The sequence below is a fragment of the Molossus molossus genome, unplaced genomic scaffold (genome assembly GCF_014108415.1).
Source record: "Molossus molossus isolate mMolMol1 unplaced genomic scaffold, mMolMol1.p scaffold_m16_p_4, whole genome shotgun sequence".
Classification (NCBI taxonomy): Eukaryota; Metazoa; Chordata; class Mammalia; order Chiroptera; family Molossidae; genus Molossus; species Molossus molossus.
In genome coordinates this window covers 34,344,804-34,359,903 of record NW_023425377.1, presented here as the reverse complement: position 1 = coordinate 34,359,903, position 15,100 = coordinate 34,344,804, and the positions used below count along the sequence as shown (strand labels likewise).

At 41.3% G+C, this 15,100-nt stretch overlaps 1 protein-coding gene across 2 annotated transcripts in view; it reads right to left on the bottom strand.

The window, feature by feature from the left end:
• SIL1 (SIL1 nucleotide exchange factor) overlaps window positions 1-15,100 on the bottom strand; it is a 270,334-nt gene that overhangs the window by 106,438 nt on the left and 148,796 nt on the right. For both annotated transcript variants that reach the window (XM_036241063.1, XM_036241064.1), the window contains one exon: window positions 5,056-5,176. In XM_036241063.1, the coding sequence (XP_036096956.1) occupies window positions 5,056-5,176 (121 nt within the window). The remainder of the gene's footprint in view (window positions 1-5,055; window positions 5,177-15,100) is intronic.

Here is a 15,100-nt window from a genome sequence, read left to right as displayed (position 1 = left end):
TTGCTATTTGCTCCCATCTGAATTCTGTTCCTACACCTTTACTAAAACTGCTCATGAAAATTACCAATAATCAGTGGCCAAACACCACAGACTCTTCACTATTGTCATGTTCCTCAATTGCTCAGCAGCATTACCACAGTTTACCCCTCCCTCCTTGAAACACTCTCTTTTCCTGGCTTCTTGTTATAGTGTTCTGGTTCTTCTCTTCCTCATTTCCTCCCTGAACCCGATACATGCTGGATGCCTCAGACTTCAATTCTGGACAATATTCTCTTCTCCATCTCTATACTCTCCCCTAGTTCTTTTCAAATATCCATCAGGTAATGATGCCCAAATTTACATCTCTGACTTAAAACTCTCCCCTGAATACCAGCCAGACACCTGTACAGTTACCTAACTGATACAGTTTAGATATCAGATGTTTAACCAAGCACCTCAAACTTATTACATCTAAAACATAGGTCTTGATGGTTCTCCCCAGAAATCTGTCCCTCTCCCAATCTTTTCTATTTCAATAAATGGTAACTCCAAGCACTGAGTTGGGAAAATCCCAAAATGAGGCTTTATTTTTTTAAATATCTTTTTACTGATTTTTAGAGAGAAAGGAAGGAAGAGAGATAGAAACATCGATGTGAGAGAGAATCATCAATTGGCTGCCTCCTGCATGCCCTCCACTGGGGACTGAACCCAAAATCCGCATGTGCCCTGACCAGGAATCGATCCAGGACTTCTCAGTCCATGGGAGCACACTCAATCCACTGAGCCACATCGGCTGGGCCCAAAATGAGGCTTTATACTGAATCTCTCCTCCCAACCTTCCTTCAACCCCTATATCTAAATCATAAGCAAGCCCTATCTCCAAATTATATCTCCAAATTCATCCACTGTCCATTATGACACCCTAGACTAAACGACCATTAGGTCTTGCCTGACTCACTAAAATGACATCTTAATTATCCATGCTTCTCCTTTTGTCCACCTTCAATCTATCTTCCATACACATATCAACTAAAGTGATCTTGGTAAACTACATTATGTTAAATCACGTTCCCACCCCATATCCTGTAATGGTTTTCCAATAAAGTTCTAGCTAAACAAAGAACACTCAACATGCTCCTCAAAACTCCACATGATCTGGCCCCTTATACCTCTTTAATCTCATCTCCTAGTAGTCCTCTTCCTTCTCCTCTAGTCACCCTGACCATTTTTCTGTTTCTTGAACTCGGCAAAACCTTTTCCTTGACAAAACCAGGGATTCTTCTTGTTCCTTCTGCAGAAATGCTCTAAGCCTAAACATATAAAACTAGCCTTCTGCATTGACTAAATCCCCCTCATTCTTCAGGTCTCAGTTCAAATGTCATCTTGACAAGGACTTCCCAAACCATCCTATCTAAAGTGACTTCCCCCACGGACTCATCACACTGTTTATTTCTTCCCTAGTATTTTTTAAGAATATTGTTTCTTGTCCTGGCCAGTTTGGCTCAGCAGTTACAGCATCGGCCCGCGGACCAGAGTCCCAGGTTCAGTACTTCAGTTGCAGTTTGTCCCCGGCCCCGGTTGGGGTTGTGTGGGTGGCAGCCAGTCGATGTGTCTCTCTCACATCGATGTTTCTCTCTCTCTCTCTCCCTCCTTCTTTCCCCCCTGCTCTATCTGAAGATAAATGCAAAAATGTCCTTGGGTGAGGATAAAAAAAACATTTTTTTTTTCTTTATTGGTTTGAGGAAGAGAGAAAGGGAAAGAGAGAGAGAAAGAGAGAGAGAGAGAGAGAGAGAGAGAGAGAGAGAGAGAGAAACAATGATGAGAGAGAACATTGATTGGCTACCTCCCACATACCCCCCACTGGGGATTGGGCCCACAACCTGGGCATGTGCCCTGACCAGGAATCAAACCTGCGACCTCTTGGTGCATGGGTCTACACTCAACCACTGAGCCACACCAGCCAGGCTTCCCTAGTATTTATTATAATATGTAATTACCTTACTTACATGTTTATTTACCTGTTTTTCTGCCTGCCAGCCTCCATAAGGCTGGCATCTTGTCTGTTTTGTTTACTACTATATCCCCAATGCCTGGCACATAGGGACTCAACAGGTCTTTTGTAAAATGAATGAATGAAGCAAGCAAATAGCCCTGTTCTTGGCCCCCTCATTTAACTACTATACCATGTTGTACCATGGCAAATGCTCAACCCAAGATGGGACAATTTAGATGTAGTTTGTCCCTCTTCCCTGAAAGCATAGGAGGAGGATTCAAAGAGCTGGTTGTTCCAAGGCAAAAAAAAAAAAAAAGATGTGCTATAGTGATGCTGACAGGAATAGGGGCTAAAACTAGTGGAGATGACAATGCTTAACACAAAAATTTCAGGAGGATATTGCTAGGAGCCAACAGGCAGTTAGGCATTACCTGAAGAACCCTCTGGGACAAGTCAGAATCAGGGAGCCTGTCCCAGGCTTTAAAGCCCACAGGTATAGTAGCTCTAGGTAGCAGTGTGGCCAGTCACATACCCAGCAGGACTAGTGTGAGGCTGCCATGGATTGGGCTGCCATCTCTCTCTAGCTAGTGGTTCTGAACTCTATGAGATCACCAACTTCTTTGGCAATCTGATGGAAAGGGGAAGGTATTGATCCCCATGTGGATAAGCAAAATATTATAACAATTTTGGAAATTAGTCCTGCCCTTTGGACTCTGTTCCCATTCCAGTGCTAAAGAGCCAGGAAGACACTGTGAAGTGCAAGTAGAGGGGCACAGGATGAAGTTGACCCTAGGAGAAGGAAGTCACCACCAAAAGCAGCCAGAGATTCCTGAGCTCACAGCAGTAATGCCCACACAACTTTGTCAATGCCTTTGGGCTCCTATTCAGGCAGGTTTGCCACTGGCTGTAAGTGCTGAGAAGAAAGAGAACATGCCCAGCATATCCTGGGGGCCATTCCAGGGCAGAGCCCTCAGAAACATTCCAAAGGAGAAAAGTAAAGAGTCGAGAGTAGAGACAAATACTTCTCTTATGGTTTGTCTACCACAGACCATTTGGATGGCTCCACTTTCTATTCTAAAAAGATATGAACAACAGACAAAGTAGTAAGTGTTCCTACTGATGATCTATAGTCAGGTATTGGACAAATAACTTCCCATGGCATTAAAATCAACACATAAACAACTCCATCTTAAAAAGAAAAAAGAAAAAAAATAGGCCTTTTATTTAGAAAATAAGGCGTGGCTTTGATGGAAGAAAATACTTCCTGAAGTACTTTGAGACACTAACATATGTGTATGTGTGTGCTGGGGATGGAAGGAAGTCGACAGGGTTACAACAATGAAATTTGATTCTTTCTTAGATGATTGTGAGAAAGGAATCATCATATGATCTGGGTCACTCCAGGTATAGGAGAATCTGAAGAGATGTGGGAAGATAAAAGATTCTTCCTAGTTCGGTTGACTGTAAAGAGAACAAATATCTCCTTATCTTACCTATTACAATATAAAGTCAAATTTTCCAAGAGTGAAAACTGCCCAAATGTGGACAGGCTGTTTTGTGGGGTTGTGAGTGCCACATGAATGAAGGTGCACATGGACAGGCTGAGTGACTTTTTTGTCACGTATATTAAGGAAAAGATTCAGGTAAAAACTGGGTTCTCTAAGGTCCCTTTCTGCCTCATATCTAACTGTAAAATATTGTTAAAATAATAAATATACAAGGATTGAGTAACACTAATCCCATTCAATCCATGACTAATTCCCAATACTTAACATGTATTATTAGGGGCAGCAAACTATCTGCAAGGACCAGATAATACTTGAGGCTTTGTGGGCCTATGGTGATTGTTCCTACTACACAACTCTGCCAGTGTAGCAAGAAAGCAGCCATAGACAATGCATAAATGAAGGAATATGGATATGTTCCAATAAAACTTTTTATGAACACTGAAATCTAAATTTCACACAATTTTTATGAGTCATGAAATAATATTCTTTTATTTTGTTTTCAACCATTAAAAAATGTTAAAAACAGCCCTGGTCAGTTTGGCTCAGCGGTTAGAGCATTGGCCTGTGGACCAGAGATGCCCGGGTTCGGTTCCCACTAAGGGCATGTACCTCGGTTGCAGTTTGTCCCTGGCCTCGGTTGGGGTCATGTGGGTGGCGACCACTCGATGTGTCTCTCTCACATCCATGTTTCTCTCTCTTTTCCTCCCTCTCTCCCTCCTGCTCTATTTGAAGATAAGTGCAAAAATGTCCTCGGGTGAGGATAAAAAGAAAAATGTTAAAAAACAACTTAGCTTGTGGACTGTACAAAAACAGGCAGCAAGTCCAAATATGGCCCACAGGCCATAATTTGCTGGTCCCTGTGTTAGGAACTTCATGGCTGGTATTAATACTGATCTTTCAGACTGCGTAATTCTAGCAGCCCCTGCAATCCCATGCCTCAACCTCCTTCTCCCTTGTGCAGAAAATAGAAAGCAGAGAAAATTTGGTAATTCAAGGCACATAACAGAAAAATAGACACTGTGAATTTCTCAAAATCAAATTATCTAAACTGGTTATTAAAAACTAAGGCTACTTCTTACCATTGAAGAATTTTTATACTATAAGAGAGCTTGTTTTAATTTAATATGTACTAACAAGAAGAAAAGTTCACCTGAATTAAAGACTTTAACATGCAATTTTATTGTTCACCAAGGAAGTATTACTGCAAAGCAGAAGGCCTAACAGGCCTGTTTTAATGAATAGATGACTCATCTGTAATCAGCACATTAATTGTTGGGATTCAAATGGGTGCTCTTGAAGTACTGGGAAAAATAGCTTCAATTTTAAAGCAGGTTAAGCATTCCCCCTACAGCCTTTTTTAAAGTATCAATTTGCTTTGCAAACTATTTCTTTCCAAAGACCATAGAAGTAAACTTCCATAAAATCCTGAGAGATTTATCACAAATTCGAGACTATTAAATTTCAAATTTTTTAAAAAGTCATATGAATTTGCATAAGAAACAATGCATTATCATTACTTTCAGTATTACAAAATCAGTACTGTTAGTCTTCCAGTCCCTAGAGATGACACTGTACCTTTTGCCTTTTTTCAGCCCTTTCAAAGTATTTCGAAACTTGTCTTCATCTTGCAGTTTCACTTCTCTCGTCCCAGTCTGGAGATTCAGCCGCACATGGGATCCCACCGGGACCGCCTGACCTAGAAGCCAAGAAGAGAGAAGGCTCATGAGGTATACAGTCCTCAGAGGGATACTGATGAAATGGTTGGCTAACAAGTCAATAGGACTTATTAGTTCATGAAGACCAACTCTGAAGTATTCAGGTACCTGGATCCATACGTATCTCCTTCTCCAACCTTCCCTCCCTCCTCCCTCCTCCCTCCCTTCCTCCCCCTCCCTCTCTCTCTCCCTCTCCCCCCGCCCCCCTCACACACACACACACACACACAAATCACAATTCTTTTGCCAATCTATATTGAATAAAGGGATGAAACAAGGTGGGCAAGGGTATCTGCACCTTAATCCAGAGACTAATGCCCGCCAGTTAGAACCTGCATATTTAAGCCATTCTGTTTTCTTTAAATTGATCTATAACAAGCCCTTTTGTTTTGTACAGTAGATGAATAGTGAATACCTACTTACCAGTCAGGACGTGGCTACATTACTGCCCCCTCTCCTACATCCTTTATGTCCTTCCCCTGACAGAACCCCAGACAGCTTGCCATTCCAGCAATCTTACATCTCACCACCCTCAACTATTTAATCAGGCTTCCTCTATGAGGCTCTTTTCTCCCTGGGTGCAAGGACTATATCTCCTCCTTTTTTGTTTCCCCTGCCCCTAAGCCAGAACTTGCCACATAAAATCTGTGGCACTTAATGTTTATAAGAAAAAAGAAGAAGACTAGGGGGAAAAAAGGGAATCCCAAATAGATGGAGCCCTGTGTGCAAAGGTTCAGCAAGAAACTGACAGGCTGCATGCAGGAGGCAAGCAGCAGAATAGGCTGAAAGAACTGCAAAGGCTGTGGGGGTTGCTGGCTTGTTTAGCCATCAGGAAGCCTAGGTTGGGGTAGGAAGACAGCCAATGGCTGAGGAAGTTGGTTCTGGGAGGAGATGAAGCCATATACTAGCCAGAACAACATCTATCCTATTCCTATGACCATGGGAAAAGAGATCTTTTGTTTAGCATTAATCTCATCTCTAAACACTTAAAGAGGTGAGGTTGTATTACCTGGAGAGATCCCAAACTAACAAAACAACAGGTGGCTAAATGCTAAGCTGGTCATCCTTCATATTTCTCTATGTTGCCACCTGCTACTATCTCCAAAACTTAGTGATTGTTCCTGCTATATGTCTGTTGAATGCATACCCTTCTTTCTGTCCTCCCTATCACTGCTCTAGTTCAAACCATCACCATCTCTCTTGTGGACACTGCCAGAGCCTTCCAACTGACCTCCCCTATCTATTCTTACCTCTCAATCCATGTGTTCTTTACAATAAATGATTTTCTTTTTTAAAAATACAAATTTGACTATGTCATTCCATAGCTTCAAACTTTTTAGTGGTTTCCGCCTGCTCTTAGAATAAAGATGGAAGTCCTCATGCTGGTCAGTGAGGCCCTTTAGTATCTAGCCATTGCCTGCTCCTTCGTTGTCCACAACTCACTCCCTATGCTCTAGGACACACTGGCCATTTTCCATTCCATAAAAGAACCATGCTCCTCGCTAACGGGGGTCTTTCCACTCCTGCTCCCTTTGCCCAGAATGCTCTTCAACCCCAGCCTCCATCTCCTCCTTTCAATCCCAGCTAAGAGTCACTTCCTCTGACAGCATCTTCTATTTCCCACACCAGATCCAGCTGCCCCCTAAAGACTTTCCCAGCACCATGACCCCTTTTTAAAAATAACACTTTACCTCAATCAGTAGTTATATTTTAGTGTTTTTGGTGTGTGTGTGTGTTACCTGGTTAATATAACTCACCATTTTAGCCCCAGAGCCTGCTGAGTGAAAAATTAAATGTGAAAGAGAGAAAATCCTAACTGATCTAGAGGTGTGTGGAAAGGCCAACAAGGATTCTTACTAGGGCAAGTAGATGCATAATAATTAGTAGTCATGTTCACAGCTACTTTTAGTAGTAATAGTACTAATATTATTACTGCTACTACTTTTTTTTTTTTTTATCCTCACCCGAGGATATTTTTCCATTTTTTGTTCAGATAGAATGGGAAGGAGAGAGAGAGAGAAACATCGACGTGAAAGGGACACATCGAGTGGCTGCCACCCTCACGACCAACCAGGGCCGGGGACAAACTGCAACCGAGGCACGCGCCCTTAGTGGGAACCGAACCCGGGTCTCTCCAGACCGCAGGCTGATGCTCTCACCCGCTGAGCCAAACAGGCCAGGGCTACTGCTACTACTATTAATTGCTAGCAGCATCTTGAATTTTCAGACTTTTGATAAAAATTAGAAATGGAAAAGGAAAAAGTATACAACTTTATAAATTTAAAAACATAACAGGTTATGTCATGCTAAGCTGGCCAAGTAAGAGATTAGGATCTTATATGAATCAATTTATTTTACTTGGGGAAATTCCAAAATTACTCCTTTCATATAAACCACCACAGGGGGCAAAAGCAACAATAGCGTTAACTTAAAATACAGGTTACGCTCATTTAAAATACATGAAACCAGCCATGGCAGCAGCAGTGGCAGAGGCAGCATAAAAGACAGTATTTCAAATGTTTCCACCCCACTGGGAAAAAGACCAAGTTGGAGAGAGTGATCTGACCTGAATCCTTCTAGGGCCTCTGTGAAGGGACCACAACACTGGGGAAGAGCACAGCAAAGGCAAAAAGTCACAAGATACATGAAAGTAAAGAGTTAGGGATTCAGGGGGCAGAAGGCAGAGGGCAAGGGAACAGGCAGAAAATAAGATGGGGATCTAGAAAGGCAAAGAGGCCTGCAAAGCCTACAGTGTCTGTTTCCCTCACTGACTCTTTGGGGACAGACCACAGCTCTGTCTATAATTAGCAGAAGCCTTGTCCAAATTAAGTAAACACCCTATTTGAGTTTTGACTCCCACTAGGACTCTCTGTCATTGATTTCAATCACAGGCCAAGACCCAGGTAACACTCCTGCTTTTCCCATAGAGGGTAGGGAGAGAATCTGCGGTATATTGCATTATTGTCACCAATTTTCTTCCCTCCTGTGTGTATTCACACCCTTAGCCATGCAGCCTCTCTTACAAGGTAAGAGCAAGATTAGAGCCCTAGTCGATGTGGCTCAGTGGCTGGAGCGACGGCTCATGCACCGAACGGTCACGGGTCTGATTCCTGATCAAGGGCACATACCTGGGTTGCAGGTTCAATGTTTCTCTCTCTCTCTCTCTCTCTCTCTCCCCCCCTCCCTCTCTCTCCCTCTCTCCCTCTCCATCTCTCTATCTCTCTCTCTCTCTCCCTCTTTCTCTCCTTCCCTCCCTTCTACCTTCTCTAAAAATCAATGAAAAAAATATCCTCAGGTGAGGATTAACAACGACAACAACAAAAAAGAGTAAGATTAGAGTGATAGAGTGGACTTTTCCAGCCCTTGACTTTGGACTTGGCTTTTGATGTGCCTTGGCCAGTGGGATTTTAGCACATGCACCACAAATATTTGAAATACGCCTGTGTGTTTAGCTCAACTCCTAGAATTCTGCCATCACCATGAGAAGACTGTGTTCTAGTATTCCAGTCCAAGAAGGATAAGGAACCCATGGAACAAACCTGAATCCAAACTGCAGATTGGAGTTAAACCCAGCTAAGCCCAGACATGGTCAGCCAAGTATAGCTGCTGTGCAGACATGTGAACAAGAATAAAAGACTGGATTTCTTTTTAACTTTTTATTTTGAACCACAAAAGTTGCAAAACCAGTACAGAGTTTCCAAATACTGCTAACATAACCTTTCCAAATGTTAATATCTTACATAGCCAGAGATAATTATTAGAACTGGGAAATTAACAATAGCATTTATTAAACTATAAAGATCCTTCTCAAACCTTACCAGTGTTTCCACTAATGTCCTTTTTGGTTCCAGGATCCCATATGACCTTTGGTTACTTCTCCCTAGTATCCTGTAGTATGTAACAGTTCCTCACTGCCTTCCCCTGTCTTTCATGACTCTGATACCTTAAGGAATACTGATCAGTTATTCAGGATTACCTGATATCTTCTCATGATTAAACTAAGGTCATACATCCTTGACAGAAGCACCACAAAGTTTGTGATGTCAATGTGTCTTCTTACTGGTGATGCTGGCCTTGATCAACTAAGTAATCTCTACTGAGCTTTTCTACTGTAGCAAACCAAAATAACTGCAAATGACCAAACAGTGGAAAACAGTTTGGCAGTTTCTCAAGAAGTTAAACATAGAGTAACCACATGAACCCAGCAATTCCGCATCTAAGTGTGTATACCCAAAAAAATTAAAAGCATATGTTCACACAAAAACTTGTACATTAATTCTCATCACAGCACTATTTATAACAGCCAAAATGTGGCAACAATACAAATGTCCATCAACTGAAAAAAGAATAAACAAAATGTAGTATATCCATATAGTGAAATAATATTCAGCCATTAAAAGGAATGAAATATGAATACATACTACAACATGGATGAGCTTTAAACCTTAATTATATTGAGTGAAAGAAGTCAGATACAAGAAGCCACATATGATTCATTTTAAGTGAAATGTCCAGAATAGACAAATCAAGAGACACAGTATATTAGTGGCTATCAGGGGCTAGGAGAAGGAAAAAGTGGGAAATGACCACTAATGGACATAAGGTTTATTTTTGTGGGTGATGGAAATTTTCTAAAATTAGACAGTGGTGATGACTGCACAATATTGTGCATATACTAAAAATCATTGAATTGTTTTTAAAAAAAGCATGGGGAAATACTTTGAGATTATACAAATCCCTTTTTTTCTTCCTCAAACCATACCATTAGGGGAATCCTTCTCCAACAATTACCACTGTGGTGATGATCTAGTGGCAATTTTCTACTTCCCTCCTTTCTCACAAATTAATTGAAATTTCACTACAAGGAAAAACTGTCACTCCTCCATCTATTTAATTATTTACTTATACTAGTATGGACTCATAGACATTTTATTCCATAAAATATAACTTATTCTATAAATTATAATCCACTATCATTATTTATTTTATTGCTCAAAATGTTTCAGCTTTGGCAATTAGGACTCCATTAGGTTGGCTCTTTTGTTCCTTTAATAAGTCCCTGCCCCAAATCATTTTCTTTTTTCAGGTATTTCTTTTTTTTTTTTTTAAATCCTCACCCAAGAACATTTTTGCATAGAATGAGAGGAAGAGAGAGAGAGAAACATCGACGTGAGAGAGACACATCGACTGGTTGCCACCCACACGACCCCAACCGGGGCGGGGACAAATTGCAAACGAGGTACGTGGCCCTAGCGGGAACCAAACCCAGGTCTCTCTGGACCGTGGGCGGACGCTCTAACCGCTGAGCCAGACCGGCCAGGGCTCAGGTATTTCTTTACTTTCTGTTTTCAAAAGATGTTCCAAGTTCATCTTGTATTTTCCTTTCCCCAGTCCTGGAATAAACTATTTCTCAAAGAACCCTAGTTTCTTTTATTGAAGAACAGTGTTTAGAAACCAAGATCTGAGTGGTAGGTGTGCTCATTACTACTAGGCTGTCATTGCTTCTAGACCCTTTCAATGGACAGAGCTAAAAAATTTATGTATGTGTATACATATACATATATGCATTTATACACATATATTCTACTGTATCTATTTGTCTGTGTATCTATTACAAACTAAGGTTAGCCCTGGCCGGTTTTGCTCAGTGGTTAGAGCGTTGGCCCAAGGACTGAAGGGTGGAGGGTTTGATTCCCGATCAAGGGCATGTACCTGGGTTGCAGGTTTGATCCCCAGCCCCAATGGGGGTTGTGCAGGAGGCAACCAACCGATGTGTCTCTCTCACATTGATGTTTCTTTCTCTCATTTTCCCTTCTACTCTAAAAAAAGCAATGGAAAATATCCTCAGGTAAGGATTAACAATACAAACAAAAAAATAACTAAGTTTATACTTACATCTCAGATTCTAATCTAACACCACAGAGTTCATTTGTGCACACAAAATTTGTACATTCCCCCTTTCCTTATGTAACTTTTGTCTCCAACAGTGAGAAACCTGGCTCTTATCTGTAATATACTTATTTGTTATTCAATTCTAGTATATATGTAAACTAGTTTCAAAATTGCTAACCTATACCCCTATGAGAAACATATTTACCAAACTAGACTACAGCATTTATGTAGTTTTTTTGTATTTGGTTTTATAGTACCTATCTTTAGTTTTATACTATCTAATCAAGATATCATTTCATAAAGCCATTTAGGCTATTTTTTTTTCTCTCCTACCCACATGAGTATGATTATGTTACTAAATTCTAATCCTTGGGTTCATTTGTTAGTATCTGTATTTCATTTTGTGGCTTCCACTTCTCCACATTCTGGTTGGTTTAATTATTTATTTGGGGGGATCTAAAGGATATGTGAACTATTACTATAGTTCTCTGTACCGCAGGCCGATGCTCTAACCGCTGAGCCAAACCGGCCAGGGCAATTTTTTTTTTTTTTTTTGGTACGTGCCCCTAGCGGGAACCGAACCCAGGACTCTCTGGTCCGCAGGCCAATACTCCAACCGCTGAGCCAAACCGGCCAGGGCTTATTACTATAGTTCTAAGAGTCGGAGCTATACACAAAGAAATTACTGTTGTTTTAAGCTGAATTTTGAGGTAATTTGTTTATTGTGGCAATTCATTCTAATGATCTCAAAACAAGGAAGTTAAAAGTGTCCAATACAACTCAGCCAGTATGGCTCAGTGGTTGAGCGTCGACCCATGCACCAACAGGTTGCTAGTTCGATTCCCAGTCAAGGCACATTCCCAGATTGTGGGCCTGATCTCCAGTGGGGGGCATGCAGTAGGTGGCCAATCGATGTTCTCTCTCATTGATGTTTCTATCTCCCTCCCCCTTCCTCTCTCTCTAAAAATCAATAAAGAAAAAAAAATTTTTTTAAAGTATCTAATATAAAGAACAGTTCCTACCCTGGCCAGTTTGGCTCAGCAGTTAGAGCATCGGCCCTGTGGACCGGAAAGACCAAGGTTCAGTTCCCACTAAGGGCACGTACCTCGGTTGCAGTTTCTCCCTGGCCCCAGTTGGAGTTGTGTGGGTGGCAACCAGTCGATGTGTCTCTCTCACATCGATGTTTCTCTCTCTCTTCCCCACCCCCTGCTCTATCTGAAGATAAATGCAGAAATGTCCTTGGGTGAGGATAAAAAAAAAAAATCTTTTAAAATGTCCTTTTATAAAATAAGATGATGATGATGATGATAATGGATGATAGTGGGTTATTTCTATATTAAGGCCCTTAACTCAATATAGTAAAAAAGTTGGCCTCTAGTTGCCCAACATTTTCTTTTAAAATTTTTCTGGTTCATAGACCACAGTCTGGAAATGTCTAGGGACATCTGGGAATTATTCCCATTGTAAACTTTACATGAGTGAAGTTTATGGCATATAAATTTTATCTCAACAAAGTTATTTTAAAAAAATTACTTCTTTGGATAAAAATCCTTTTGAATCCTGAAACACCAATTATCAGATGCAGTCCAAGGTGACAGCAAGTATTTCTAGGAGCCAGGAAAGAGAGCTAAGCTTAGGGCCTAAGCATAGCCCCAGAAGGACAGTTCTGGGCAGAGTAGGAAAAAAGAAAATGGGCCTAGAAAAGCTGAGGCCATGAAGTACCTGGGCAAGAAGAACCCTGGTGAAAGGGCAGGTAAGAAATAGTGATCCAAGAGACAAGAGCAAACACAAATGCTCGTGAGGCAGGTAAAGAAGAGATAAGTGAGGAGGGCCATCTGCAAGACAACAGGAAGTGATGAGGGCTAAAAAACAAACAAACAAAAAACCAAAACACCCCCTCTAACACATTCGAATTTTAAAATATAAAAGCCAAACAAAATGTATCCATAAATGAAATTCAGCCCACAGCCAATTTGTGACTGCTGACTGTGTAAGTTTTATACCTACTGACAAATTTTGCCTCAGTTTTTGTCCCAACTCATTCCAGTGCCTAGTGATTAAAAACTTGCCTCTCTAGGATTCACAGTGGCAATGTCCTCCTCAGCTAGTGTCCACAGTGAGGCTGCTGTGCAGCCCGACTGGCCTGCTTCAGTTGAGACAGGGCCAACTGAGATGGATGCAAGAGTGCTCTTGTTTTTTGCCTTGGCATCAGATGCCTCTGTAGTTATATAGTTTTGGGAGGGGACAGACATATGGGGTGTGCTCTGTATGCTCCTGCCTGGAAACCTCTTCCTCCAGGGATGTCTAGGTTCTTTCAAGTCATACCTAGACATAATGGCAGAAAATCAAAGACTGCTCCAGCCATGCAACCACAAGTCCTGGAACTCTGCTATCCACTCAGCTCTTTTCTCAAGTGTCAGGTGAATGTAGCCAAATTCTTTTTTCTGTTTGAATCTTCATGCCTTCCTATGTCAAATGAAAAGACTCTATGGTGTCTACTTTCCCTAAAGGGTTAGATTGTTGTGAAGAACAAATAAGAAAACATTGTGTCAGTGCTCAGAAGTTAAAAGTGCTTCAGAAAATATAGCCTCCAAAAGGTAATTGTCAACCAGGATGAAACAAAGATATTTTATTTATCAAGCCCTGTAGGTATGTGTTAACAAAAGTAAAAATTCCCAATTATGCTGAGTTTCTGAAGAGCAGGGATCAATTACTTGTGCCCACAACTCAGGTTCAACACCAGGCACACAGTAGGCCTCCAGAAAGGTCCACTTGAATGCCAGCCCCCTGCCTCCAGTCCCTAGAACAGAAAGAATAAATAGAATATGGAATAGGAAGCAATGCCCTCATCTTACTGGGTGCCTCCAAGTTCCTAACCAGGGCTGGTTAGAGCTGAGATTTTACAGGCCTGGTTGCCATGACTACCATAGCCCTCTCCACCTGCTTTTTTATTCAATACCCCCAAACAAGTCCTGGCAAGATCCTTGCTTCACTCAAATGAGCATCTATACTGTCTCCAAGGCAGGACTTGAACTGAACCAGTAATAAATAAATTTTTTTAAAAAGTGCACAAACCTCTCTGTGGTGCAGAACTCTGGTTTTTGTTGTTGTCGTTTTTTGTTAATCCTCACCTGAGGATATTTTTTCCATTGTATTTTAGAGAGAGTGGAAAGGAGGGAGAGGGAGAGAGGAGAGAGAGAGGGAGAGAGGAGGGAGAGACAGAAACATCAATGTAAGAGAGACATAGATTGGTTGCCTCCCGCATGACCCCATCCAGGGCCAGGAATTAAACCTGCAACCCAGGTACATGCCCTTGACCAGGAATCAAATCCATGACCCTTCAGTGCATGGGCCAACATTCTATCCACTGAGCCACACTGGCCAGGACTTCATGTTACTATTTTTTAAGGGTAACACAAATGGAGACCTTTTTTAAAACATCAAAACATATAGTGAGCCAGTCTAGATTATAGTTGTATTTTTACATTTTCTAAAAGGACTAAACAATAACAAAATAAAAGGAAAAAATAAAAATATTCTCCAAACTGACTTTTCACTCTGAGTCACAGAATATAGAATCTGGGCAAGGCCTTAGCAGAGTTCTCTGGCATGGCTTCCAAGCATGGAAATCTCTCACCTGCATTAATAGCCCCTCAGGACAAGGAATTCCACAGTTTTCCTCAGAAAACAGCTACCCTGCTTTCTCCCTTCCTCCCTCCCTCCTCTCTCTCTTTTTCTTTCTTTCTTTCTTTTTTCCTTCCTTCCTTTCCACAAAACTTTTTTTCCCCCAAAAAATTAATAATAATAATAAATAAATAAATAAAAGAAAACAGCTACCCTGACAACACCCACCACCCTCTAGAACTCCACTTTCCAAAATCTGATCTGCTGTGACCTAACCAATGTCTCCTTCCCAGGGTCATAGACAACAGCTGATCACCAACCTCTATATACCCAAATCACAAGAGCAGTGCTCTTCAAGGACAAGAACTAGCAATGCTACTTAGATTTCC